At 44.0% G+C, this 25,832-nt stretch overlaps 1 protein-coding gene across 1 annotated transcript in view; it reads right to left on the bottom strand.

Moving 5' to 3' along the window:
• ntng2b (netrin g2b) overlaps positions 1–24,686 on the bottom strand; it is a 56,749-nt gene extending 32,063 nt beyond the window's left edge. The window contains exons 1-3 of the mRNA XM_079178860.1: positions 24,554–24,686; positions 22,471–23,207; positions 10,838–11,481 (exon numbers count right to left, since the gene is read on the bottom strand). Of these exons, the coding sequence (XP_079034986.1) occupies positions 10,838–11,481; positions 22,471–22,689 (863 nt within the window). The 5' untranslated portion in view covers positions 22,690–23,207; positions 24,554–24,686. The remainder of the gene's footprint in view (positions 1–10,837; positions 11,482–22,470; positions 23,208–24,553) is intronic.
• Positions 24,687–25,832: the final 1,146 nt, after the last annotated feature.

Genomic DNA, 25,832 nt, shown 5'->3' with positions numbered 1-25,832 from the left:
TATGTTGATTTATGTGCCTCTCTTGCCTGTTTTAGTGTCCACTTTATTTGTGCTATCTTTTTAAATCATACTCAATGCATAACCCCCTGACTGTGACAATGTGCAGTACACATAGTTCCAGACGGTGAACATCTCAATCAGAGCAGCTATGGACACTGGAGCATATCATGGATACATTTCTGCTTCTTTTGCCACCTTTTTTGTTTTTAGTTTCGAGTCTGTGTGTAATTATTTTGTTTCTGCTTTTGAATATTCTTGCCCTGAAAGTTCATAAAATAAAATCAGAAAACCAACGAACATAAAGACAGTGGTAATCAGTCGCGGTAATCATACAGCGGAGCAAAGATTGTATAAGACCACGTTCAGACCAAATTTAGCAGTGGATGAGGAACGCAGACCGCTCATTCACTGCAACAAAAACTAAAAAAAAACGCAAGGTCATCCAGCAAAAAAGTTGAACCTGTTCAACTTGCCACAAAGCACAGTTACATCTTCCAGCGAGATGAAATACTGCAAGCTCACACACTAGGTAGATATTTTTTACTTTTTGACTGTCGCAACACAAAAGTTAAAGTGATTGCTGTGATGATGACTTTCTAAATTCTGTCTGAGTAATATAAGTGTGCAATGTTTTGGTGTCTGATAAGCTTCAAATCTCATGGATCTGTTGATCAAACTGAACTTCCTGGATCATATTTCATCGTCTCGTCTGTACCCGAATCAACAAGCCCCCACCAATTTGTTTTTTAGCAGGGCTTCGTTTGATCTGAACACCCCTTAAATCATTCAAATGTTTCTATCAGAACTAACTCTGAGAACTTATTAAGTAGCCATATCTACTGATCATCACTCAAAATATTATCAAAGCAGCCGAAAGTCAAAATGTTCTTTTACTGGTTAAATACACACACAAAAAAGCGGGTAACTGGGAATTTTATTTTATTGGCCAAAACATTTTTTCTACTGAATAGAATCCACTATTTAAAGTAAATTGTCCGTTTGATTATGTGTCCAAAAAAACAGACTGCCATTCGTTCTTGTGCAAAATAAAAAATTCCAGTAATGAAGTATATGTCTGTGCTTAGTATGCAGCCATAAATTAAATACTGTGTAAAAGCCCCACCTCAGCAATTTCACCTATAGTTCTCTCTGCTTGTCTCTGCGTGACACTAATAAAAAGTTATTGTCCTATAAATAACAAACACTGAATGTTATCACCTATGAATACATGCACCCTGACTGACCACTGTGGTGGGCAACCCTTATTAATTCATCCACAGAAGACATATTTTACTGGCATTTGGCACCTGGCGGGTGGTAGTTTAAGACTCTGCACGCCGGCATTGTAATATTCATGCAGCATGATGCAGCATGAATGATGCAGAATGGCTGACGCCGCTCTTCCTGAAGCAGCCATGTCACCGCATCTTAAGGTGTCTCCCCACTAAAGAGAGATCGGTCTCACCCTGTCCGGCCCGGATCGACCCTGAGATCACGGTGTTAACAGTGCTGCATATTAGCGCGTAACCTCCCTGCAGAGTCCTTACTGCTGCTGAATGTGTTTTAATGAACACTACAGCAATGAGTAACACCTGGGGAGGGAGGAAATTGGGCGCGAGTTGGAGGCGGGAGGCGGGGGGGGGGTGTTATTATACATCCTCATTTTATTCAAGATATGAATGAGGAAGAAGAAGTAAAGGGAGTTGGGAGCCAATGGGGGGAACGAAAATGTGATGATGAGACAGAAACTCTGGGACGACATGGGGTTTGTTGGGAGGTTCTTCCTGTTGTGCAGCCCCCCACAGAGTCCTCGGACCCCCAGGGGCGATAAGGATCTTTGTAGGATCTTTATGTCTGGTGTGTGTGTGTGTGTATCAGAAAGAAATATTTTGGCAGTGGAGGACAGAATACTCTCAGGGCCTTCTCTCTGAGACGGAATGCCCGCCACACGAACTTTAGAGACGCACTGTTGAACCTCTGATGTGTAAAGGCATGTTGTTGTAAATAAGCCCACCAACGCACACAAACCCGTAATCCCCATTCCTTCACCCAATTATTTTTCCACACACACACAATAACACGCGTTTGCTCTTTTTCTTAGCTGCATGTCCTCTCATTTAATTTATCCTAAAAGTCACCAAAACACGCACGCACACAGCTGCAGACACACATACCCAAGCAAATACAGAACACAGTGGGACCGTGGAGGGGAGGATGCCTGGGGAAGACGAGCTGTGCTGGGATCAGCCAGAGGACAGGGGTTAATATAATTATCCCGCTAAAACCTTGAGACTGAGAGAACATCATTAGTCATAGAGAGGAGAGAGTTGCCCGAGCTGCGGGGCAGAAGAGGAGGAGAAGAGTGAGAGGAAGGAGAGTTTCAAAACACACCAGTGCAGTTAGCAAGACAATTAGTGCTAAAACTTGGGGGTCTGTGTGCGTGAAACCCAGAGAGGACAGTGTTTACTTGTGCTCCTAGCTGTAGCAACAAAAAAAAACTGCTTAGCTTATTCAGCAATTATGATATTTTGCTTAATAATCTCTCTATAAATGAATTACTTGTAGAGGTTTTAAAATAAGACTCATATCTGAACTGAACACATAATGATCCAGCATAAAGTCCAGCATTATTTAGTAATTGACCTCTGCTTTGTAGTTATCGAAGGACTCACTACTTTTTTGTGAATGTGCTTCGTGCCAATTAGGGCCAAGAAGCAGAGCTTATCCAAAGACGACAGAAATGTAACTGTTCTGAACACTATATGTAGCCATCTTTGTCTCTTCACTCTTTACCAGATGTCAAGTTTGGGGGAACTTTGGTTACTGTGTATGACATGAATACGAGTGACGAATAGAGAGAGACGCAGCGTCAAATTGACCCCATGCTTGAAAATCAAACAGTCGCTGCAACTACAACTGATTATTTTCATTCTCTAATAATCTGGCAATTGTTTTGTCGTTTCACAACAATTATTGATCGACTAATGAACTAATCGACTCATCGTTTCAGTTGTTGATCAAACACAAAACAGTGGCTGTCTTTCAGCATTTTTTGCTTTTAGTTTCCTGCCAACTACAATCTGTTGTGGAAGGTTTAAATCTAATACACTGCATCCAACTTTATTTACTGTTTTACATTTGATATTTAGGATCAGATTGCTGCTTAATTTAAGAAATACAATAAGGTATACAAAGTAGCTAGACTAAGATTGTCATGAATGATGATGCATGTTTCCTGCGTATACTGGACCACTTCAGCGAACAGAAAATAATACCTAAAATGTGCATAATGAGGAAGTATTGACTACTTATTGGTTAAGTGCAATTTAGCAGCTGATTAAGAGTAAATCATGATTAATTGAGAAAATGTTCAGCAAGTAGATTCACAGAAACTACAAATATCCTGGTATGATTTCATTCTTGACCTTGGAAACAGTAGCTAACAAAACAGTCTCACCCCAAGCTCCACTTGCTCGCTTATTACAGAGCTTTTGACCAAACCGCATGGTTTTCTTCAGCAGATGAAACGGCTTGAGCTCAACTTTCAGCATTCATGAGAAGTTCAACGAGCAAACTCCTCCTACCGATGAAGATTTTGTGACACCATCGAAAGCAATGGTATAGTCCTCAAGTCACTCATAATACTTAACTATATAGTTTGCTCTCTACTTCTTTTATTAAGTGATTCATGAACTCTTTTATTCCGAACTCATTGCGTCTTATTTGAAAGTGTTTGAAAGTGTTTTTCCAAACTGAACAATGTTCACCATCACCTGCTGTCTTGTTTAGCTGAAGTGAAAACTTGGAGACTCTCGTCCCTCCAAAGCTCAGGATGGGACAACACTGTGGTGAAAGTAAAAGTCTCTGACATCAAAACCTGACTGATCACAGTGTGAGCTGGTGTTTCTCTCACTGACAAACACATGGGCTTGTTTTCTGCCTCTCGCATTGATGAGCTCTTTATCCGTGCCCATTCGACATGCGTGTGGTGACGGCGACAGTTTAAAGACCCTGTGTGTGTTTTTGAACACACCATGCCTGTAATAATGCTATGCTAATTAATGTGGCTGACTGAGAACAAACCATCTTTCCAAGGACACCCTCCCTCTACCTCATGTTCTCCCACTTACAATTCCCAGCATGCCTTTCAGCTTTAAAGCACACTCGCGGTATCAAGAGATTCCCCTTTCACCAGATGCTGGGTAAGGCACACTGCAGGCACCAGTGGGGAGAATTCTTTATTGTATTTGTGAATTTAAAAGGATATTTATGGGACGACTAAGACGAGGGGTGGGAAGGTGGAGGAAGAAAGGAGAAATCTATTGAAGAGGGAGGGGATGAAGAAAGAGACATTCATCTGTGAAACAAAAGAAGGGGAATGAAAGGAAAACAGGCAAAATTGCTGACTTTAACTTTCCTTCCCTTCTGAAGGGAAATAAACTGTGATTATGAAATCAGTTACAACCATTGTGTCATAAATCATGGCATATGAGAGGAACAATGACACATTCCTCATTGCGGTCCTGCAGCTTTCTGCATGCCTTTCTTTTCTGGGGAGTGCTCATGAATGATTTAAAAAGTGATCTGTTTCCGAGCCTCGGCTGCCTCGGAGGAAGAGGAGCTCAGAGGGGAGGAGTCTGAACGGGGTGGGAGGGACCACGCGTGAAGGTTCCCCCCGTCTTCGGCGAGAACACACACATCAAGCGTGCAGCGTATATATTTCATTCATGAGGGAGAATGCTGGCAGTGTTCAAGTGCAAAGCGGTTTTCTCTTGAAACGGAATAGACGGGGGGAAAGTTTTCAACCGAGGCTGGAAAATACGGGAGAATACGTGGGGGAGACTGTTACTCTGCTCTGTGGTGGCTGTGTGAACTGGAGAATAATATTTACAGAGCATCACACCTCACATCATTCATCACAAAATCACACACCCCAGCTAGTCCCATGAAACTAGGAGTTAATCCATCATCTGCCTCCCTCTTTTCTTCCTCTCCCTCTCCCCCTGATCCAGGCTTATACCTTCCATCCGCTCACCTTCACTCGGTAAAGGACACGAAAGAAAACTTTTGGTGTAATACAAAAAAAAAAATAGTGGTGACAGTCTCCAAAGTCAAAGTCACCCTACATGGATAACCAAGCACACAAAAAGACTGGAGGCTCCATAAAGGGAGCAGAGGAGAGGCATCCGTTCTTCCTTGTTCTCCGGTGGAGATGATGGACAAGCCTCGAGGCCACAGAGATTAATGCTTCCAGAACCACAATAAACCTTTGTAACAGGCCACCATTCAGTCTAATTAGTCTATCCTTCAGGAGGCAGCGCGACTGCAAAAGTACAGATCAGGGTCACTGAAGGTTTCTCATTTAAAACTTTAAATGAGTACGCTGTGCTGTTACAATTTGAATTATGTGTTGATTTTCAGCATATGATCAGTTCGAGTGTTTAGTTTTATATGTCAACTGGTCTGATTTGTTTTTTCTTCTTCCCTATTTTGCTACAAGAGTACTCATTGCACTTCACAGTTATACAGAGATATCGTCAGATTTTATTCCACACGGTCTTCTTCCTTGTCAAAACCTGGCGCCTACATTACCCACAATGCAACTCTAAGTGGGGATTCAAACCGTGTTGAAAACAGAGCAGGGGGCTGCGTTGGTGGGAGCGTGTTTAAGATCCTTGAAGTCCAGCTGGAGTAACTGATTAATGTGTTTTTAAAGGCTTAACGGCAAAACACAAACAACAGTTTGTAATACTCAGTGACAGGATTTTAGGACGATGTGCAAAATCAATGGATTTCCCTTCTAATTATCTTGTAACCCCTCAGATTTACTTTACGATCTGTTGAGGTCCTGATCCCCACATTGGGAACCACTGTCTTTGGTTCACGATCAAGACATTTGCCCAGTAGGTTATGGTTTAAGTTTGAATTAATCTCAATAAACCTGATTCAGATATGGCTCCACGCTTTCATCCTGTTCACATCGGTTTCTAGAGATCCTATCTTGATAAGGTAAAAAAAACATTTAAATGCAAAGTGTAAATGCATACAGAACGCGTTGGGATCTGACTGCTATTGGATTGGCCAGACCACATCTGAATTTGCACAATCATATCCGATCCCAATATGTGCAGAATCGAGAAAATGATAACTGTTAATAATTTCAGGTCTAAATGCCAAGGCCTGTGGATCATCATCCACATAATGTATCCAGATAAAGCTAACATGCTAATATCGGGTGTAAATGTGGCCTGATCTTGTCGTCTTCTGGTCACTTCGAAATAATATTCTCAAAATCAAAAATCTGAGTTTTCAAGCTTATATTATAATATATTTCTAGATATTCTGCACACATGCAAGCACAACACATAAGCAGTGGAATGAAAAATAGCCAATCTGATGATAGATGTGTTAAGCATTTGTGGCCCAGACGCACGGTGATGTATTCACTTAAAACTGAATTCTCTCATGACACATTCCCAAGATAAACAACTCTTCCTCAAGCAGTAAAAGCTGCATGTAGCAGCAGCAGCAGCAGCAGCAGCAGCAGCTATAGTCGTCCCTCGCCAAAAGTCATTTAAAATGAATGGCCATTGCATTGCTTGACTTGACCTGAGACATATTTGTCGGCGAGTTCGCCAGCTGAGCCTTAATAATTTACATATTTAGATGTGATCACAACGCAGGCAGAGTTGACATAAAGAGAACATTTTTTTTATCCCAGGTGTGCAAAAGCCCTTCAGAGGTCATTATCCAGATCAAATAACCAGGTATGATCACATGTTAATACAGGTGTAAATGGGACCTAAACATTTGTTATACATATAATATCCATGACTACAGTTTGCTAATTTTGTATTTTTTCTTAATTTTACAAAGGACTTCTGCTGCTCTGGCTGTCATGATATAAACAGACGAATAAGAACACCTAAAAAGTCATAAAAACTGCGTTGACTGTCCTTTCTCTGCTCTCTGCAACATGCTTATAAGCAGCAGTAAAGTTTCCTGTGCCAGTCTGATGGAGAACTTAAACCTCTCAGCACATTAGCTCCGTCAGCGGGCGGGCCAGGATGACAAAACTAAATCACTGTTTCTTTGTACTACTTGGTAGGGGTGGTATTCATATTTGTAATATATTTATTTAGTTCATATGGTGGCAATGCATACTTTGCTTCTATTAAATGTCATTCCTACTCCGTCAGCCAATCAAATCAAACTGAGAAGTCGGGGGAGAAGAAGGCCTGATGCTGCAGCGATTACCAGCCGGGAGAGAAAAAACGATGCAGACTTTGTCTTCCGCCTCACTCTGCTCCATCTCCTTCTCCCCGTCTTGGCCCTAATCCACTTAGTTGGCTCTTCCTGAGCTTACAGCCTTTGCTTTATTCCATTATAAAGACCCACCGTACGACCTGCTGCTTATTTCATTAAAAAGGCCCAATCCATGACCCCACAGCTAATCTATAATGCAGACTACAGACAGGCCTATAGCCCACTCCACAGTCCAGCAGGGCGGCTGACAGATGGGACAGAGGGAACAGGGATGGAGAGATGGAGGTCCAATGAATGAGGGGGAATTTGAGAGCTCCGCTTACGAGTGAAGCTTCCCGGTGAATAGGATTTCACTGATGTAAATGATGATAGAGCTGAGGCTTTGCTACTCTTTGATTGCTGGAGATGGCTTTCCCATGGCCCATCTGTCCGCGATATGGAAATGGCCACATCTAAGGGTTGAGTACAGCCTGTAAAATGAGCATGAAGCCAGAGGCTTTGAAAACCCAAAACACCTTGGCTTAGAGGTGATATTGTAGCCGGTACTGTTGCTCATTACAGTCAACCCCAGGAGAACTTTGCAACACAAAGTGAGTGAGGCTGAATCGCATAATGACGTTCTATCAACTCTATCCAATTTGTCTTTGCCTCCTTTCCCTCTGTTTGCCCTTCTCTGCTCTCCGCTCCACCGATGGCTGCCCTTTTACCCTAAATGCCCTCTCACAACTGGCTCAAGATCCAGTTTGCTGAGTGTTTTCATCGCGTCCACAAATCTAAATTTACAACCTCCCCTCCTATCAAACTAAGCTTCCCTGCGTTTGCACTTAATGGACTATCAGGTTACATTTTTATTGATAAAGCAGCACTATTTAGCCCTGAGCACCTGGCTTCCCGCATACCTGCGCCAGCTCTTTAGAGCCCAGCAAGTCACTCAGCGACGATGCAGCGTCGGATAAAAGAGACCCGTCCCACAGAGGTAACGTCTTACACTGGTTGATGAGAAAAAGGCTTTTTCCCCCCTTTTTGCTGTCTCTGTCCAGGCTCAACGCAGGTCATTAGGAAGAGTTAACTAATCATAATTACTTTCAACTGGGTTCAGCAAGAGAGCCACAGCTAGCGGCCGGGGGACATACAATACGGCCAGGAAGTGACTACAACCCTCTCTCCATCGATAACGCCAGCATATCTCATTACCGGGGCGACCTGCGGTACACTGCCATTCGGTCTTGATCATATAAAACCCATTTCAGCGTGCCGTCCCCGCCGGAGCACCAGCCGAGTGGAATATTCATTATTCAAATTTTAAGCATTGGAAATCCCAATATGTTACTAAGGCCAGATGAGATGAGATGAAATAGCTTAGCCTTTTGTCCAGGGAACATTGACTAATCGCCTCGCTCCCCAAAATCAATTTCCCAGCCGTAAGCATCAGACACTCTTGATTGTACTGTACTGTTGAAGACCCCCCACCACTATCACCTAATACTCCTGCTGGCTGCCCAGAATAACTCATTGATTAGTGATTATGTTACGGGACGTGTGGGTGGCCAGGGCGGAAGACGGACCGGCCTCAGTCATCTTCGCAGGGCTAAATTTGGGTCCTCTGTTACCAGATCCAGCACATGCTGACACTATCTCCAGCTGCCACCAGCCATTAGCCCTGCTCTCTGGGTGAGGAGAGGAATCAAGAATGTTTTCTGGAAGTATAAATATGAAGAGACATTTTTTGGGGAGCTCAACAGTGTAGCGTAGCAAAGCGGCACAGCAGGGAATTGGAGACGGAAGATTAATTCGTATAGATGTGGTGCACTTGTGGACTACTAAATAAAGAAATAAGCACACATATTTCTAAACAGGCATGGTTGATTATGGAATGTGCTGGTTGCGGTGGAGGTTCTGGCGTGGTGATGGACTGTCCCCCCCCCCCCCCCCCCCCCCCCTCCCCCTCCAGGGTATTGGGCAGAGCGCTCCCTCGCTCTCTGATTCTGTGCTGAGCCTGAAAAGTGGCTGTGATCAATACCTGCAGGCCCTTTTCACAGTGCTAGAGGGCTGTTTATGTGTGTGTGCGTGTGTATGTGTGTGTGTATGCTGTGTCAGCATCCACTCAGGACTTCATCAAACAACCCCCATACCTCGACTCCACACACAACAAGACGCCCACATAAGCCAACGCCCCTCAAAAAAGTCACTCATTTTCACTTTCCCTTTTCTCATCCTCCATCTCTCTCTCTCTCTCTCACACACACACACACACACACACACACACACACACACACACACACACACGCCTCCTTCCTTCTGTTCCAGGCCATCCCAACACGGATGTTAAATACCATTCAAATGTCAGCTTCCCGTATTGATTGGAATGATAATTCTTAAAGGTAGGAGAGATGGCTTGTTGATGCTAAGCAGGCGCGTGACGGCCCCGAGCATCCTTCACTGTCACAAAGTTGCCATGTAAGGGTTCCTGGGCTCCGCTGGCAGAATGTGGATGGCGGTTTACGTTAGACCACCGAGGCCACATGTTTCTGTCATTAATCATTGTCCTCTCGGGCCGGTGACAGGCAGACCAGGATTCATGTTGAGAGAGAGATGGGGTCGCTTTTAACGCCCTCGGATCAGAGAGACTGTGTGCGAGTGTGTTTGCATGAGTGTCGGAGCGGACGGTTTGTTCATCACCAGGTGGTTTTCCTTTCGTACGTCATGTTTGAGTGTGAGAAAAGACATTCAACAATATGCAGGTTGTGCGATCCGCTATCTTTTTGTTATTGATTAGTATTGGCTGGAGTCGTTTCAGCAGATACACATGAATAATGCTTTGCAAGTTGAACGGGTATTATTTGGTCTTTTATGTTTAATTGAGCATTGTCTTAGGGATTATATTCAAGTGGTCAGTCCACCTAATCTATAAAAAGACATACTTTCGACATGCACTTACTGGTACAGTACCAACTGTAGCCATGCAGATGGTTTCACTTATCTGTTTTCAGATATCCAGCTGAGATTTCTGCTGCTGCACTCGAGGAGCCATGCACTTCCATTGTAGCAGCAGAAATCCTGTTAGCGGCTCTCAAAGCTCTGGAAATTGACACCTGAAATCTGTAAATAGTTTTCATTGAATCTACTTGCTGCCGAAGAAATAGTCCCCGTGAAATCACTTTAACTTGTGGACCAGAATAAGCCTCAAGGTGGGCAACGTTTTATTTTCCTGACACTTTGTGTACATTTATTTCCTGTCGCACTGCGCGATATGGGTCTAATAGGATTTCAGTCGCAATCTGTGTCGGATTGTATGAGATCAATTCGAGGCATGTGCTGTGACAGGAAAAAAGTATCTGATCTAGTATCATACGATCTGGATGTTTTGGTTTGACGACCAACAAGTTGACCATGTTTCTCTTACGATTGTCAACTCTTGAGTGGGTGATGCAAGAGTGCAGCTATAATTTCACACAACATAATCACCTTTTCAGTTAATAATATAGCTCTCATTTCTTCATTTTGTACTTTCTTGGTTAATAGATTTATGAAAATGTAAACACAAATGCATCAAGACAGCATTGACCCTCACCTGGCCGGTACCTCGATGTTGGAGATGGCATAGAAGTACTTAAGCAGGTTGTCTCTCTGGACATAGGTGCCTCCGAGGGCGGGCCTGAGAAGCCTCATCCTCAGGTTGGTGAAGGTGAAGAAGTCCCTCAATCCCTTCATACTTTCCATGCGAGTGAACAGGCTGTCCATGTTCTGCAGCCGCGCTCCTGCAAACACAGAAAAGCGCGCCCGCACCTCGAATTTCACGTTCTTGTCGTTCTTGGAGCCGACCCAGCGCGAGTACTGCTCGCTGCAGATGACCCGCGTGATGTTGGCGGGCGAGAGGTCGCTCACGCGTTTGGGCGGCATGTTGAAGGCGTCCATGCAGTCGTCGGCGTAGAACTGGTAGGGCTGCCATGAGCGTCCGTGGTCCATGGACTTATCCAGCACCATGATACTCGGACGGCCGTACTCGAAGGTGATCTGGATGTCGTCTGTGAGCTCCAGACTCTTGTTCCAGGACATTGAGATGTTGGCCAGCAGGGGCTCTGGGTGCCGTCTCCATGTGACTGTCTGCCAGTAGGTGAGTAGGCTGTTGCGTTCTTTGTCCTGCATCAGCTGAGGAGGGTGGGCCAAGTCCGGGTTGGAGGCATCACACTCATCACTGCACAGGTATGGGTTCTCCTAAAAGAGACGACGACAGAGCAGGAATACATCAGTCAGGGTTTGAGTATTAATATAATATTGTAGTGTTGTAATATGATGTATTGGTCTATTTATCAGAGGCCATCACAGACTCGGGGACAGATTCAATTATTAATAGGCCCTTGGACAAAGTTAAGCTAAACTTTGGGCCTAAACTCTCAGTTCCCCTTACTCTTTGAGCATTGTGTGTGTGTCCTGTTGCTTTTAATAAGTACCCATGAGGTACGGAGAACACAGAAGGCTACACACAGGGCAGTTTAATTACATTTTGCCCACAACTCCAGAAACCAGCAAGTAATACAATGGCGGAATATTAACCGTCCCCAATTTTGCTCGTTGTTAGTTAGCGGTAATTTTAGTAAAAATAATATTAAAATAAAATAATATGAACTGACATAATAAAAGTTTTAATGCCATTATTTCAGTTTATAATATCCTTTGATGGTGCATATTCCCCTACCAAATAATTACTTTTTTCTTTTCTTTTTTTATGCCTTTTATTGGATAGTGATAGCGATATAGTCAGTAAAGGGGGAGAGAGAAAAGAGAGCGTAAAGGGGGAGAGAGAAGGGACGACATGAAGCAAAGGGCCGCTGCATTAAGGACTCAGCCTTGGTACACGCGGCCTCTGCTCTATTTGAGCTATAGGGGCACTCCAAAAATAATTACAATTAATCAATAAACTCCAAAATAATTAGCACAAAGTGAACATGGGGCCTTTGCAGTCCATGGGGCAGTTGCTTGCTTTGCCCATTTGGTAATCCAACTTCAAACGAACTTTAATTGCAGCTAAAACTCTCTTAATTTGTGAGAAAACAAAAGGTCTGGCCACAAAGTTGTATTTGTATTCCAATTTATCCTCCCAGTCTTCCAGAAAAAGTATAGATCTTCCCCTTTTCTTTGAGCAATTATCATACATCAGTACTAATTCAAAAGATGTGTACTTTTTTCTGTTGCGTCCATGACTCCCCACAAAAAAACGTCCATATTGTTCCGACAAAGGAATACGTGTATCTAAATGAGGAGCGCCTTTAAACTCCCCGCCAAGGCACCGAGGGACAGAGAGCTTAAAAGTAAACTTGGCAAACACCACAACAGGAAGTGTGAAGGTCAAGAGGATCGTGCGTCGTCACCGTCTTTGCATAGACAGCAGAGTGCTGCTGCACTTTTAACTCCAGAGAATTGATCCTCCTCTTCTAGTGATGCCAAGACGTTTAAGCCCCTCCACAGAACTCAGAAGTCAACGGGATTGTTCGCACTCCTCACACAGAACCTCTTTCTAGCTGCACTGAGAATTGTCTTTCACTCTCTGTCAGGACATCTCAGGACTAATTTCATTATCAGTTTATTCAGATTAGCACATTTCCATGTTCCAAAACATGTCTACCTCCCGTAACCTTTTATTGAGGGTTGTCACCAAACTTTGTGAAATTTCAAATCCGTCCTCTCGGATAAGTTTCCCCACACTTTCCCCTCCACGGTTGCAGGCTTGTCATATTGAGACGTTTGCAGACATTTCAGTGAAATTGATGTATCTTACTGTTGTAAGCCAGTTGTCTGACATCCACATCACTGCAGGAGTTAAATATTGACACAAAGAAATCCCAGAGATCCTCACAATCGTCTCTCCTGGTGCTTAGTTTTGCTCTGACGCTGTTTAGATTGTATCACATTCAGAAGGCTCATCCTGCCCTCAGGATGTCCTAATTACACTGATGAGTTATTTTCATTGCATCGAAGGGATCCCTATTTGTATTATTTGTTCAACTGTATTCACTTTATAACACACAGCCACTGGCTTATTTCATTTACTTTACATTTGTGGCATTACTCGAAAAAAAAACAACCCCAAACTGTCATTTCCATCATATGACGCAGTTTGACTGACTAATTTACAAAGACAACTGTTTTCTGCTGTAAATACAATATATACATTTTATTTAGGTTAAGAATTAGATGCTGATGCCTGTGAAGTTTTCACTCTACTGTGCTTCAGACCCCCTCTCCTGTTCTTTCTACACCAACTGGTTACATTTTACAGCTGATGTTGTCCTTCTTTTATTTATTGGGAATCCAATATTCTTTCTAAATGTTGCTGCAATCTTAACAAGCTCTTGATGGAGTGCAGAGTATGTCTTAAAATATCCTTCTTTTTTCTTCCACCTCTTCCTCTCTTTCTTCTCTGTTTTATTCCTTTTATTATTTATTTTAGTTTTATTACTGCTTCTAATTGTACTGTTTAAGACTGTGACCAGCTCATCTTGAAATTCTGTTTGGTGCAGAAAAAAAAAAAGGATTTACTTCAATAGATGTAATAAATTAAAGTGTATGCTTCGACATAAAACAAACCCGGTTCGGTATGTCACTGACTTTGTTGAACACTGAGCCCTTATTTATCAAACTTTTAAGAATTACACTCTAGAATGCTCACAACAACTTGGGAGTGAAAAAGTGAATAATAAGACATTTCTTAAACGACGCACTCTTTACAGCAAAGAGTAATGGTAACCTTAAAGAGCCAATAAGAGACAAGGATTTACTTTGCATCTGCCCCTTGCATTTTAGTCATTGTCAGTTATATTATTCTCCAAAAATGTATGATTTTGTTCTTTTTATTTGTGTAAAATCCTTAATGTCTCCAGTAGCAATTAACAATCTAATATTTTTGTGAAATATTAATAAAGATGTATGAATGGAAACAAAGAGCAGGAAAGACATTTGCAGACTGTTAAGATGCAATTACACATGTTGCTTCAGTTCCTGACCGGTTCAAAAGACCTCTGGAGCTCTCTTGAATTTAACAGCATTTTAATGACCTAAGTTTGATGAAAAGCCCTTTTATCTTTCTCTTAATTCCCAGGTTTGATATTTAGCCGTTGAAGAGAACTACGGGCCCTGATGATAATACACTTGATTAATGTGCCTTTTCTTTAACTATGTCTGAAGATTTCTAAACCATAAAAAAACATTAAACTCAAGGAACATTCACAGACAGAGACACGTCTTAGTGGGCGAAAATCCTGGCAATGAAAAATGAAATGTTAAACAGATTTGTGCTTTCTCAGATTAGAGATGCATAACATTCACTCACCTACTTTGCCATTTATCAAATGATGGCTGTGACTGAAGATACGAAAGTCACACCGAGAACATGAACTACACAAATTGATGGAACACTAATAGAACGTAATGCTGCATCTGCTTTAAGCAGTATTAGATCGCATAATGACTGTGTAGTGATATTTCCCCCAAAATCAATCTCTTGAGTAGAGTCGCCCCTTAAAGGCTTTAAAGGTGGCTGTAAATGGTTGCTGGTTTCATCCTTGATTTGAAAATGTATGGAAAAGAGTCACACATGAGGGTTGAGATTCAAGTTGTGTATTTAGCCTCATTTGGGAGGAGATAGTGTTTGTGACATATGGAGCATACAGATGGAGAGTGGATTATGAAGTGATTTGAGAATTTTCAATGGCTGTTTTAATGCTTTTCCATTCGAGTCCATCGTAACTAACATGAATTCAAGCTCACCTCATTTTCTACAGCAACCTTTCGGGCCTACAAAGGCTTATTGTTCAATACTCAAAAGATTTTAGGATGAAGTATCGCTTTAAACCGCAGTTTCTCCCGTATGATGTAAGTTCTACCGTGAAAGCAATACTGCATAATATCGACTGTGCACTGTGCAAGCACGGATCATGTGTCGCCGCTTCTTTTCAGACGTGCGCTTTCTCTCGTCTATTGCCAAGAAGCAGCCGACGGTGGTTCTGCCTTTTTGAATGAAGTCGTCGGACTGCATCGAGGGGAAAGTGAGCAGTCAGTCAAAGCCACTCTAGTGGTCTAATAACAAAAGCAAAAGTTACAATCCTGCGAGGCTGAGATTATAAATCATCTGATTTATGGTGACAGTGCAGAGTGGGAAAACTCCAAACATAAGCAAACGCTGAGCCGGCACTGAGGGAAGCTGTACAGCGCGGAAGACACTGTACAGGATCATAATGCGTGTGAAGAAACAGCGGTGAAAGTACAGGATCCCTACACCGAAACCTGCAGATAATCTATCTCTCTCCTCACTGCAATGACATAGCAGCATTGTCCTCTATCTGATAACCCAATTATCTCCATTGCACTGACTCAGATAGAGATCACTGTCGGCACAAACGCATTTAGGATGATAAGCTACAATGCTCATAAACAACTGCAACCGGAAAAAGACATAAGAATTAGACGAAGGGTACTTTTACGTGCGACTGTTAGCCGGAAGCTACTCTGTACCGTAGCGGCCTCGCTGTTTTTGTATCCTCCATTAGTGCATCCCCTGACCTCAGTCCAGACACACGTTTACACACACGGGACTGGATTAGTAGGCTGTTGTTCTGGGGGATGACCCTCGACCTACAAATCCTATTGAAAATGATCGCACTGTCACGCTGTCCCAGATACGACACAAACTCCATATACGTTGGCTGCTTAAGTGTGCTTGTGACAGCGTGTGTGTTTCTGAGAGAAAGTGTGTTTGTGTCCAGGCAAATCCAAAGAACTAGACAGGAAGCAAAGATCAATGCTATATATATATATATATATGTATGACCTCTCCGATTCTCCCATAAGGATTAGCTACAATAGAGGCGATATGTTCCGTAATATAGGCTGGAAGATTTTTATCCCCCATGAGAAACTTGCGCGTGAGGTTATGTTTAAGCCCTTTGTCTGTGTGTGTGTGTGTGTGTGCCCCGTCCTCCTTATCCCACTCTACCCCGGCCCACTACATCTATGCCAGGACACACGCGCACACGCCCACAAACACCCGCATACACACACACACACAGATCCCGGCCAACTGCTGCGGCAGGTGGCCCGCACTGCTAAGCCCCTCCAGCAATTATCCTCCCTGGGATCCTGTCTCCACGACAACAGCCGCCGCGATGCCTCGGCGATGAGTGACTTCCTTGTTTTCACGTGCGGGTTAACAATGCAATTTCTAAACGCTCATTAACAACTCCTCAAGTGCAAAAGTTTGCATCGGACCACCAGGACTTATTGTGAGTGAGCTCTCTGACCTCCGGAGCACATCGGTTTATAAAGGGAGTTATGAACACAACAGCTGTAATAAAACATTTCCGATTGCATACGGTAATAGCAAGCTGCCGTTATGCATTTACACGGAAATAAAGCATGAAGGAAATAGTGCTCTGCATGCCCTTCCTCGTCTCTTCCATGGCTTTTATGACCGTTTCTGTCCCCCATCCCCCAAAATATTTTCTGTCACCGCCGGCGCCTTGCCCTCTCTCTCCTCTTTATTTCTTCCTCCACTTATAGGAGTTTCTAAGTTATATTGCTAGCAAGGGGAATAAAAGTAGGGACACACTCAGAGAACACAATTTATTTTGTTTTGGAGAAACATCGAATGAAATGACCCTCCCATTAAAAAGGCCACAGAGGCAAAGAGAAAGGGATATTGCTTTTTCACTTATAACGTTAATCTTTTATTTTGTTGGAGGTTTTTCCATCATACTTGTTCTTGTTACCCTGAGAGAAGATGCCGTGTCTGTCTGTGTCTGTATGTGTGTGTGTGTGTGTGTGTGTGTGTGTGTGTGTGTGTGTTGCCTCAAAAAACGTGTACATCCATGAGTGTATGTGTTCCGTACATGTATACAATTACAAACCCTTTTAATTTGATTACTTGAAATGGTGATTATTCGCTTGCTGTTAAACGGCAGTGTAAATGTGTCTTAGGGTGTGTGTGTGTGTGTGTGTGTGTGTGTGTGTGTGTGTGTGTGTGTGTGTGTGTGTGTGTGTGTGTGTGTGTGTGTGTGTGTGTGTGTGTGTGTGTGTGTGTGTGTGTGTGTGTGTGTGTGCAAAAGTAAATGTTTGCCATAGGCATGTGTGACTGTGCTAGAGGAGGAGAGAAGAAGGACAGAGCGGGGACACCATGCTGCTCCGAAGCAGCAGCAAAGCTTGACCCGCTCAGATCACCACGGTCTGACCAGGACGAGTTATATTAGGAACTTATCTTAGAATTAGGTAATGCTTACAGCCGATACAGTGCACTGAAAGAACAAAATATTCTTTTTTTTCTTTGAGTGCACTGATGAGGTGAATTCAGGTAAAAGCTATTATCTTTTATTGATGTCTGTTATTAAATCTAAAGCAATCACAAAGCAGGAGATGTAGATAAAGGGAGGCAGATGGGCTGGAAAAGGATCTTTGAGATGAAATGATGTGGATTGTGCAACAGAGATCTTTATATTATACCTTTTGTGTTTCTTAAAGAGTACTCCTCAGATTTAGCATTGCACTCCTCATGACGGATAGTCATCTCAAAAGAGGATCAACATTGTGCAGCAGAACAAGATGATTCTTTACTCGAAACATGGCACTTACATTACCCACAATGCAACTTGAACACCGATGTTTAAACCAGAGATGCGTGTATTTTATAGTAATGCGGCCTTGAGCCGATAGCTTCAAGCAGCGGTGAGAAGCGGGCTACAGTCTGGTAACCTCACGTTATAAGTGACAAAAGCACAATGAAACACACCTGATGTTCATAATCAGTGTGCTTCATCTTTTATTGAGCTGCTGTGTTAGAGATGTTAAAGGGACATTCTGGTATTTGTTGTCGTAATTCTTGGTTGTAATAACATTTCACTCACCACCTCTATCGTACCGATTTTTGGGAAAGGTGGACTCCAGGACGAACCATTTCAATCGCACCAATCAGTGCATGCGTCTGCTGTAGATTTCCAGAACGTTTCAAATCAACAGAAATCATGTCAAACAGCTGCCTTATGAGTCTGATTGGAAGTAAACACAGAAAGTTTATCCTTAGATGCTCATCCTCCTTGCCCTGACTAAGGTTGTTTTTGATATATCCCACATTTCTACCTTTTGGGGACTAGAGTGGCGAATAGTGCGAGTCTCCGACAGCTCTTCAAACATTTCAAATCGACAGAAATCTTCTCAAATACGTGTCTCCAGGCATTTCCAGGGGACTTCTTTCTGCCTGTATTTTTGAGACGGATTCTGCTGCACTGAAGTTTTGTTGGAAAGCTAAGAGGCTCACGCTCACTCGCACTTGTCTGTATTTCCCAAATGTCTACGGAGGCGGTAAGTAAAATTTTATCATGAAGAGTAGTCGGGACAGTAGTAGGGACACAAATATGATAACATCCAGGTACAAATTTCCCTTTGAATTATCACTCAAATCTTTTGGCCAGTCTATTTCTCACACTTGTCCAAACACTGGCTCTGTAGCTTCTATATACTTATGGCCTCTCCTCTCCAAACAGCCATCAGTCCGTAGATCCTGATGGCGAGACGAGGCGGTTTGCTCACCTCAGGCTGTCTAAGCCCCTGCGGCCAATCCCTCTTAGTCTCACCTCAGTCAGGGATAAATCTCACTTATAACTATCCTTCCATTCTGCCAACACATCTAAACACACTCTGATCACTTTCAACTGTATCCTAACGGAGAAGCAAGCCATGCCATTACATCACTACACCCTCCCCCCACCTACCTTGTTCGTACAGTCACTCTCTCTGTCGCTTTCTCTAGCTGTCTGTTTCTTTCTCTCAGTTCCCTTCGTTAATTATGCCCTGCACTGTCAAACCTACTCATGCTGCGCCCGAATTCCCCTCCGAGGGTTTATTATTAGGACACTGGCCACCTGGGCTGGCTTTAACCCCAGGGAGGTGCATCAGGGATGGCCCAATGCTGGGTGTGGGTGGCCCGTTCTCGTGGCCTCAATGGCCCACTGCTGGGCAGGGCAGGCCAGCCGGGCCTGGCAGGGCTACACTGGGCAGGGAGTATGAGGTATGGCCATAGGCCCAGTCTGGGAAGCACTGATCCACGCTACCAGCTGCCATCTTCCTCCCCTTCCTGCATGCTCCCCTTCCGCTGCTGCGCAGCTTCTCTCTCTTCTCATGTCTATTTTTAGAGCTGGCAGATTTCTACCTTCTAAAACGGGCAAATGTGTTGTGGAACAGGAAGGTGTGTGTGTGTGTGTGTTTTGTTTTTTTTGGTCTTTCTTAGACATACTACCGTGCCGTGTCGGCCAACTCGTGCACACGTTTCACACACACCCCTGCTGGTCCCCCCGCTAACGTGAGGCACACTGTACATTCCCGTACACATGCACGCGTCCCATTTGCATTCGGCTGCTCTCTGTTCTCGGGACCCAAGGGAGGTGATTGATTGAAGGTTTCGGTTCAAAACCAAAAAGCGAAATAACAAACAACTGTACGACGAGAGCTTTTTGAATGCAGCGTTTTTATATCGACACTGTGTGTCCTACTGTGTGGAACTGTGGTTTGATTTCATCTTTCTGCTTAGCTAAGCTTGGATCTTCCTCACCTCTCCCTCATCATTAGCTATCCCCCTCTCCAACACACCGCCTCACACCCCCCCCCCCCCCCCTTATGCCTCCTTACTCCATCATCCTCAACCGCAAGCTAAGACTCGGGCTATCATACAGGGGAACTACAAATAAACTACTGAAGCTCCTAACACGGCACTAGTGACAGTAGCATCTTTGTCAAAGTGCTGGAAGCCCGTCATGTTGGAAGAAGCCAACATGCTGGCCTTTTTGGCTGAGGAGGAAGGATGCTGCATTCCCAGGGAACAAGAGAGATAAATAGAGTGGAAAAAAATGCATCCCTGTGGAGATGGAGGGACCAAAAACTACTGTAAACCTGTGCAAGCAGAGAAAGCGACAGAGTGCCTCAACATCAAAACCCCCCAAAAGTGAATTTTCCCATAGTTTTTTTGGAGCATACTGTAGCGCTCATAGGGTGATGGGAGCAGAGGGAAATATTATTTAGCATCCTCCGCAGTATGTCTCAAGTCTTATTAAGGATGAGCAGCTCTGCGCATTGGGTGATGCAGTCAGAAATTATTTTTTTTACAGTGCCCCGACATTCCCTTGACTTGTGGGATTGCTGAATGAGTGAATGTAAATGTACACCAATTAGATAAGAAACCGGCTTTTCTGTAAAGCTGCCAAATCCGGGGGCAATTGGAAGAGGAAAAAAAAAATGCTGCTTGCATGAAAATAAATGATCTGTATACTAATAACCCTCAACTAATACTGAACTAAAAGATGGAGCAGATGTAATAACCTTGATTAAAGTGTCCCCAAGTGATATGCAGTGATTCCTAACCCAAAGTGCTTAGATTGTCATTTGAAAAATTGCAAAAATATGGATTATTACATGCCAGAAAAGTAATCTTTTGCTCAATAGGACCTTACATTGCCAAAGATTTGTCAAATAATTATCTAGTGACAGTGTTAAACCTACTCAGCTCTCTCATTATGTCGGCATTTGAGGCTGACATCCCTCATTTCTTAAGTAAACTTTCATCTCACAGCTTCTTCATTCTCTAAATCCCCAAGCAGCGCAGTAGGGGGGCCTGGTTCAATCCGCCACAGTCGCAGATGACGTGAGAAGAACCACAACTTTCCACTGTAATGACCCCGTCTGAAGTAAAAGTGCAGACTAAGACCAAACTGCTTCCCGTCCCGCCCTCTGTCCCTCTTTCTCTCTCTCTCTCGCCGGCCTAGTGGGGCACTCTGTATCCTTAGAATGGAGCGACGCTGGCCAAACCCTTGTAAGGAAGCCCATTAAGGAACCCATCAATATTTCATCATTGCTCACTCAGAAACATAGTTATAGAAGTTTCCAGGCCAGGGCCATTAGGGGGCAGACGTCAATACGTTATGGCAGCGAGCATCTCTCTTCAATTCTCCCCCCTTCTCCCCCTTGTCTCTGTCCGTCTCCTGTCTCAGGAGAAAGTCATCGGAGAGGCTTTCTCAAGACAAGGTTTCCGCTACCTCTACATTAAACAAATCATTAACCGTTAGGTATCCAAGGAGCGCAATATCCTTTCCTGCTCCTGTCAAATGACCCCAAGTACTGTTATTAGTCTCCGTGCAAGGCAGGAAGGAAGGAAGGGAGGAAAACTGGGGGCGGAGGGTTGTTTGTTAAATCTGTTCAAAGGTAACAAATCTCCAGTCATACAGGATGCAAATACCTAATTAACAGCATGACATGATGTGATGCAGACGAGCTTAAACACTCTCCAGAAACACTTGTTGTGAGATCCTGACTCATGGCTGTTTAGACAAGTCTGGCACCTTCAATACTGGCCAACTCAGTGAGTGGACAGTCGGTGACAGCGGGGCGATTATCAAGAGGATGAACTTGCAGTCTCACACACACACACACACACACACACACACACACACACACACAGTGAGTCAAACCTCAAATATAAAACTTTCTTCTGAAGAGGCAGTGGGAAGTTTAATTGCAGTCTTCTTAGTATTGCAATGATTTTACAACCGGTATTTCAAATTATTACACTTGCATTAGCTGGGATGGGAACTAGCCTGCAGGCTATAGTGTGTTAAATATTGCTGTAGCAGACATTTTAACGAGTTTTCCCGCAGCTCACCCTTCAGTGTCCTTGGAACTAAAAAGGTCCCGCTATATGCATTTTACCAGAGGAAATGTGAGGTCCTCTAATCAAACCGGATCCCAGGCTGCCAAGTCCATACTAATGTAAACAACACCTCCGGACCTCTCTAAGGGAGGTCGAGTCCTGCCAAGTCATTGCACTTATGTCATCCCTTTCAGCTCCCTATAGCCCTTACAGTGTGAATTCTGCTGTGTGAATATCCGTCATTGCGTTTCACTGTTGTCACTATTCAGCTTAATTACATAACCCCGTGACCTTGTTGATTTTCAAAATAATAGTTTTCAACTTTTTACACTTCTATGCATCTTACACGTGACTTAAACTGTATTTAAATGAAGACCAACCAAGGTGTTCTGCATGTGTGGAGCACCTGTTTGCATTGTTCACACTCTTTACGCTTAAAAAATATATACATATATATATTTTATATGGATTTTGAAGTTATTCATAAAGGTGTAAAAGATGCAGTACGAGTCCTGAGGTGAACTCACCAGAGTGCAGAACCTCTCGGGCGGGTTTCCGCAAGTGATTCCGGGCGGATCCACCTTGATCCGCATGTAGTCCCGCATGGACGCGGTTTTCGGCTGGCACGCGTACTGCTCCCACACCGAGCCCTCATCCGTGCTCACCAGGGACTTGCACAGTTCGTACTGGCCCAGAGTGGAGGCTAAGCAGTGCAGCAGCAGCAGACACACGGCCTGGAGGAGCATGGCAGGCTGGGGGGGTGTTTTTGGAGCGGGGTCCGGCACAAGGTGAGGGGGCCACGGAGCTCAGAGGAGAGGTGAGGCGCATGGAGTGGTAATCATAAGGAAGTGGTGGACATCCCTGCCGCCATACTGCTGTATTGTGAATGGAGAGGTGCAGGTAGATTGGCACAGCTCGCTTCCGGGCTTATAGATGCCCTAAATGACAAGAGGACGCTGTGTCGGGAACTTTCGCTCAGTGTCTCTTCACAGATATCGACGGGAGGGGGACGCTGTCTTGTTTCGACGCCTGACTTCCTGGTGAAGATGAGCGGTGGGTGGAGAGGCGGATAATGTTACAGAGATGAATCTCGGCATACACTTTAACCATAGTGTTGCAGGGAGTTGGGTGAGAGAGGGTCACGCGGGTCCATGTCTCAGAGAGCGGTGTCCTGCTGGGAAACAGTGGAGCTGGTCGGAGAGGACGCTGCGTCTTCAGGTATATCCATTGGACGTTTTGCACTGGCCGAGCTCCTGTGATTGTCCTGTGGCGAAATGAGGACAAATGTGAGAGAAGTAGGGAGTTAGTGTGATGAGCAACGTATCCTGATTCATTCAGCACATCCTTAATCTCACTGTAAACACTCTCCACTTGCTAGAATAAACGTATAATGTAAGTCTTTGAAATATAGGCTGCATGCGGGTGGGTGGGTTGTGTTCTCATTTAGTTGCATAATTAACTCCTTAATTATTATAGGCCTAGTAATGGGCGGTAATTTAGCTTGGAAATAAAAAACACCACATTCGTCTTCAGACTATATGAGGAGAACTTTTAAGTGGATGTGTGGCACAGCAAGCTGGTTGCAAGCAGGGTACATTTAGTTAAACCCGCCTCTAACCTTCGGCGATATTTAATCTGAAAAGTTGTAAATGAAAACGCGCTAAACATGCAGCTTTGTTTGGATAACATTGGCACGCACACCAGTGGCACCCGGCAGCAGCACGTGTTTTTACGCACAGAGTTGTATAGGCTCTCCAATGCTGGATATAGAGGGTAGGCTACAGATGTTTGTTTTTAAAATAACTGCACTGCAAGAAATATCAATCTGAAGGAGGCAATTAATTGCCTATATCGCCTATTTTCTTAAATTACGAGAGTATATGCAAAATGACAGTTATACGCACACATCATCTTCATTTTCTTAAATCATGTGCCATTTTCTTGAGATTTTCTTGATGATTGGCCTATTCTCTTACTCCAGCATATTCTCATTAATCTAATAACAAACGTCAAGCTAAACGAACTGCACAGGAAGTAGTTCTTCCCGGATTTATTCACTTTTTAAAATTATAATTCGATTTTAAACAGATTTTAATACATGAATAAATATATATTTATTCTATTCGATTTCAAACTGATTTTAATACATGAATAAATATATATTTATTCATGGTCGACACTTTTTGCAGCGTGCCCTCGTTGATCTTAATCCGACTGTCACCCCACACTGACAGAAGCCAGGTCCTCGCGCAAACTGTCCCGCACAGCCCCGTGGACTCGGACTTACTTCGGCTGACAAGTGAAGTCGTCAAAGCTATTTCCCGGCACTGACAGTGTTGTAGGGGTGTGTCGGTTTCTACAGTAGTGCCCCCCCGCCGCGCAGCATCGCTCGCACTACATGTGTGTTGCACATTCCGAGACAAATGCGTTTTAACGCATGAAATAGTGCGAATGAAGCCGAAAGTCCCCCTCACCACACATTATCCCGGAGTGGTTTCGGATATTGTGTTGCAACTCAGTGCAGCTTCTTCTCGGTGCAGACTTCGAAGAGCTTTGGCAAAAAATGCATCGTGTTGCGAGATGTTTTGTCAAATCAGATAAAGCACTTACTTCTAACATGCATCCGCGAGAGAGGTCCGGGAACATGCACGTCCCCGTCTTTGGGCAAAAAAAAAGATGCCCCCCCCCGATCATCCACTGAACTCGTTCCACGCCGCGGTCCTCGCTGTACTCCCGTTATCTGGCTGCCCCGTCTCGCTGTTTGTTTTTGCTCTTCTCCCGGATACTTTTTTTTTTTTTTTTATCACACCGTGGATGGCTGCGCACGGTAGATCGGTGTCCTAGATCTGGAAAGGGCTGGGAAAAGAGGAGTGAAATCCAGCGTCAAGGAGTATCAAAAGTATAAAATATTGACTTTGAGGAAAGGCTTGTGCCCGCCCTTCTTCCCCCCTCTCCTCCTCCTCTTCCTACTTTACAAGCTTGGGTTTACCCGGGATGCTCAAGGGCAGAAAGAAAGCGAGAAAAAAAGGCTTTATGGAAAATATCACCCTCCCTCCTTCTCCTCCCTCCCTCTCTCTCTTGCGCTCTCTGTCTCTCTCTCTCTCTCCCTATCTCTCTCTCTCTCTCTGTTAATGCCCAGGCTAAATCCTTTCACCATCACTTTCAATCACTATCTGAGCTTTTATCTGCTCCGGCCCTGCTGCCTGAACTGGGGCGGTGCTCCTGCTCCAAACTGTCCCCCACCAGGACCGGTCCGCACTCTGCACCCTGCTCGGCTTGAAGGACCAATGGGACCGGTGTTACTGTACTCTCTGTACTCTCGCTCTTAATCTGTCCAGATGTGTAAAAAAACAACACACACTGTAGGCCTACACTCTGTTCATGTTCACAGCTGTCCTTGCATAAAAAAAACAACATTTATACTGATGAGACTTGTAGTGTGTCTGCAGCTGTACTGATGGTATATGTATGTGACCTTATCGTACTTTATTATATTTATAATAACAATAACTGGATATTAACTTTTGCTGTGGTTTCTTCAGCCAGCAGTACATGTAATATTAGTTAGGGTTATTGTACATGGTTATCAGTGGATCTGAACCTAGTTCAAATGTACACAGATCAGGCACAATGCTGTGTAACGGTCCCATCCTGCAGCAGAGTGGTGCGCTGCCCGTGGTGCTGATATGGAGCGGGGCCTTTAGCCACGTTACTCACGTTAATCCCCCTCAGCTGTGTGTTGCGGTTGTTGCTCTCCATGCTTCAATAGTCCGTGGAGTTGCAAATCAATGCAGGGTGTGGGGTAATTCAGTGGTACCCAACTTCGGGGTGCAGCTACAACCGTGATGTCACGGTGGACTGACGCATCCTGGAGTACACTTCTGTGTCA

This window comes from Pholis gunnellus (genome assembly GCF_910591455.1).
Source record: "Pholis gunnellus genome assembly, chromosome: 18".
Classification (NCBI taxonomy): Eukaryota; Metazoa; Chordata; class Actinopteri; order Perciformes; family Pholidae; genus Pholis; species Pholis gunnellus.
Note: the sequence above shows the minus strand (reverse complement) of the source record. Positions and strands in the feature narration are given on the sequence as shown.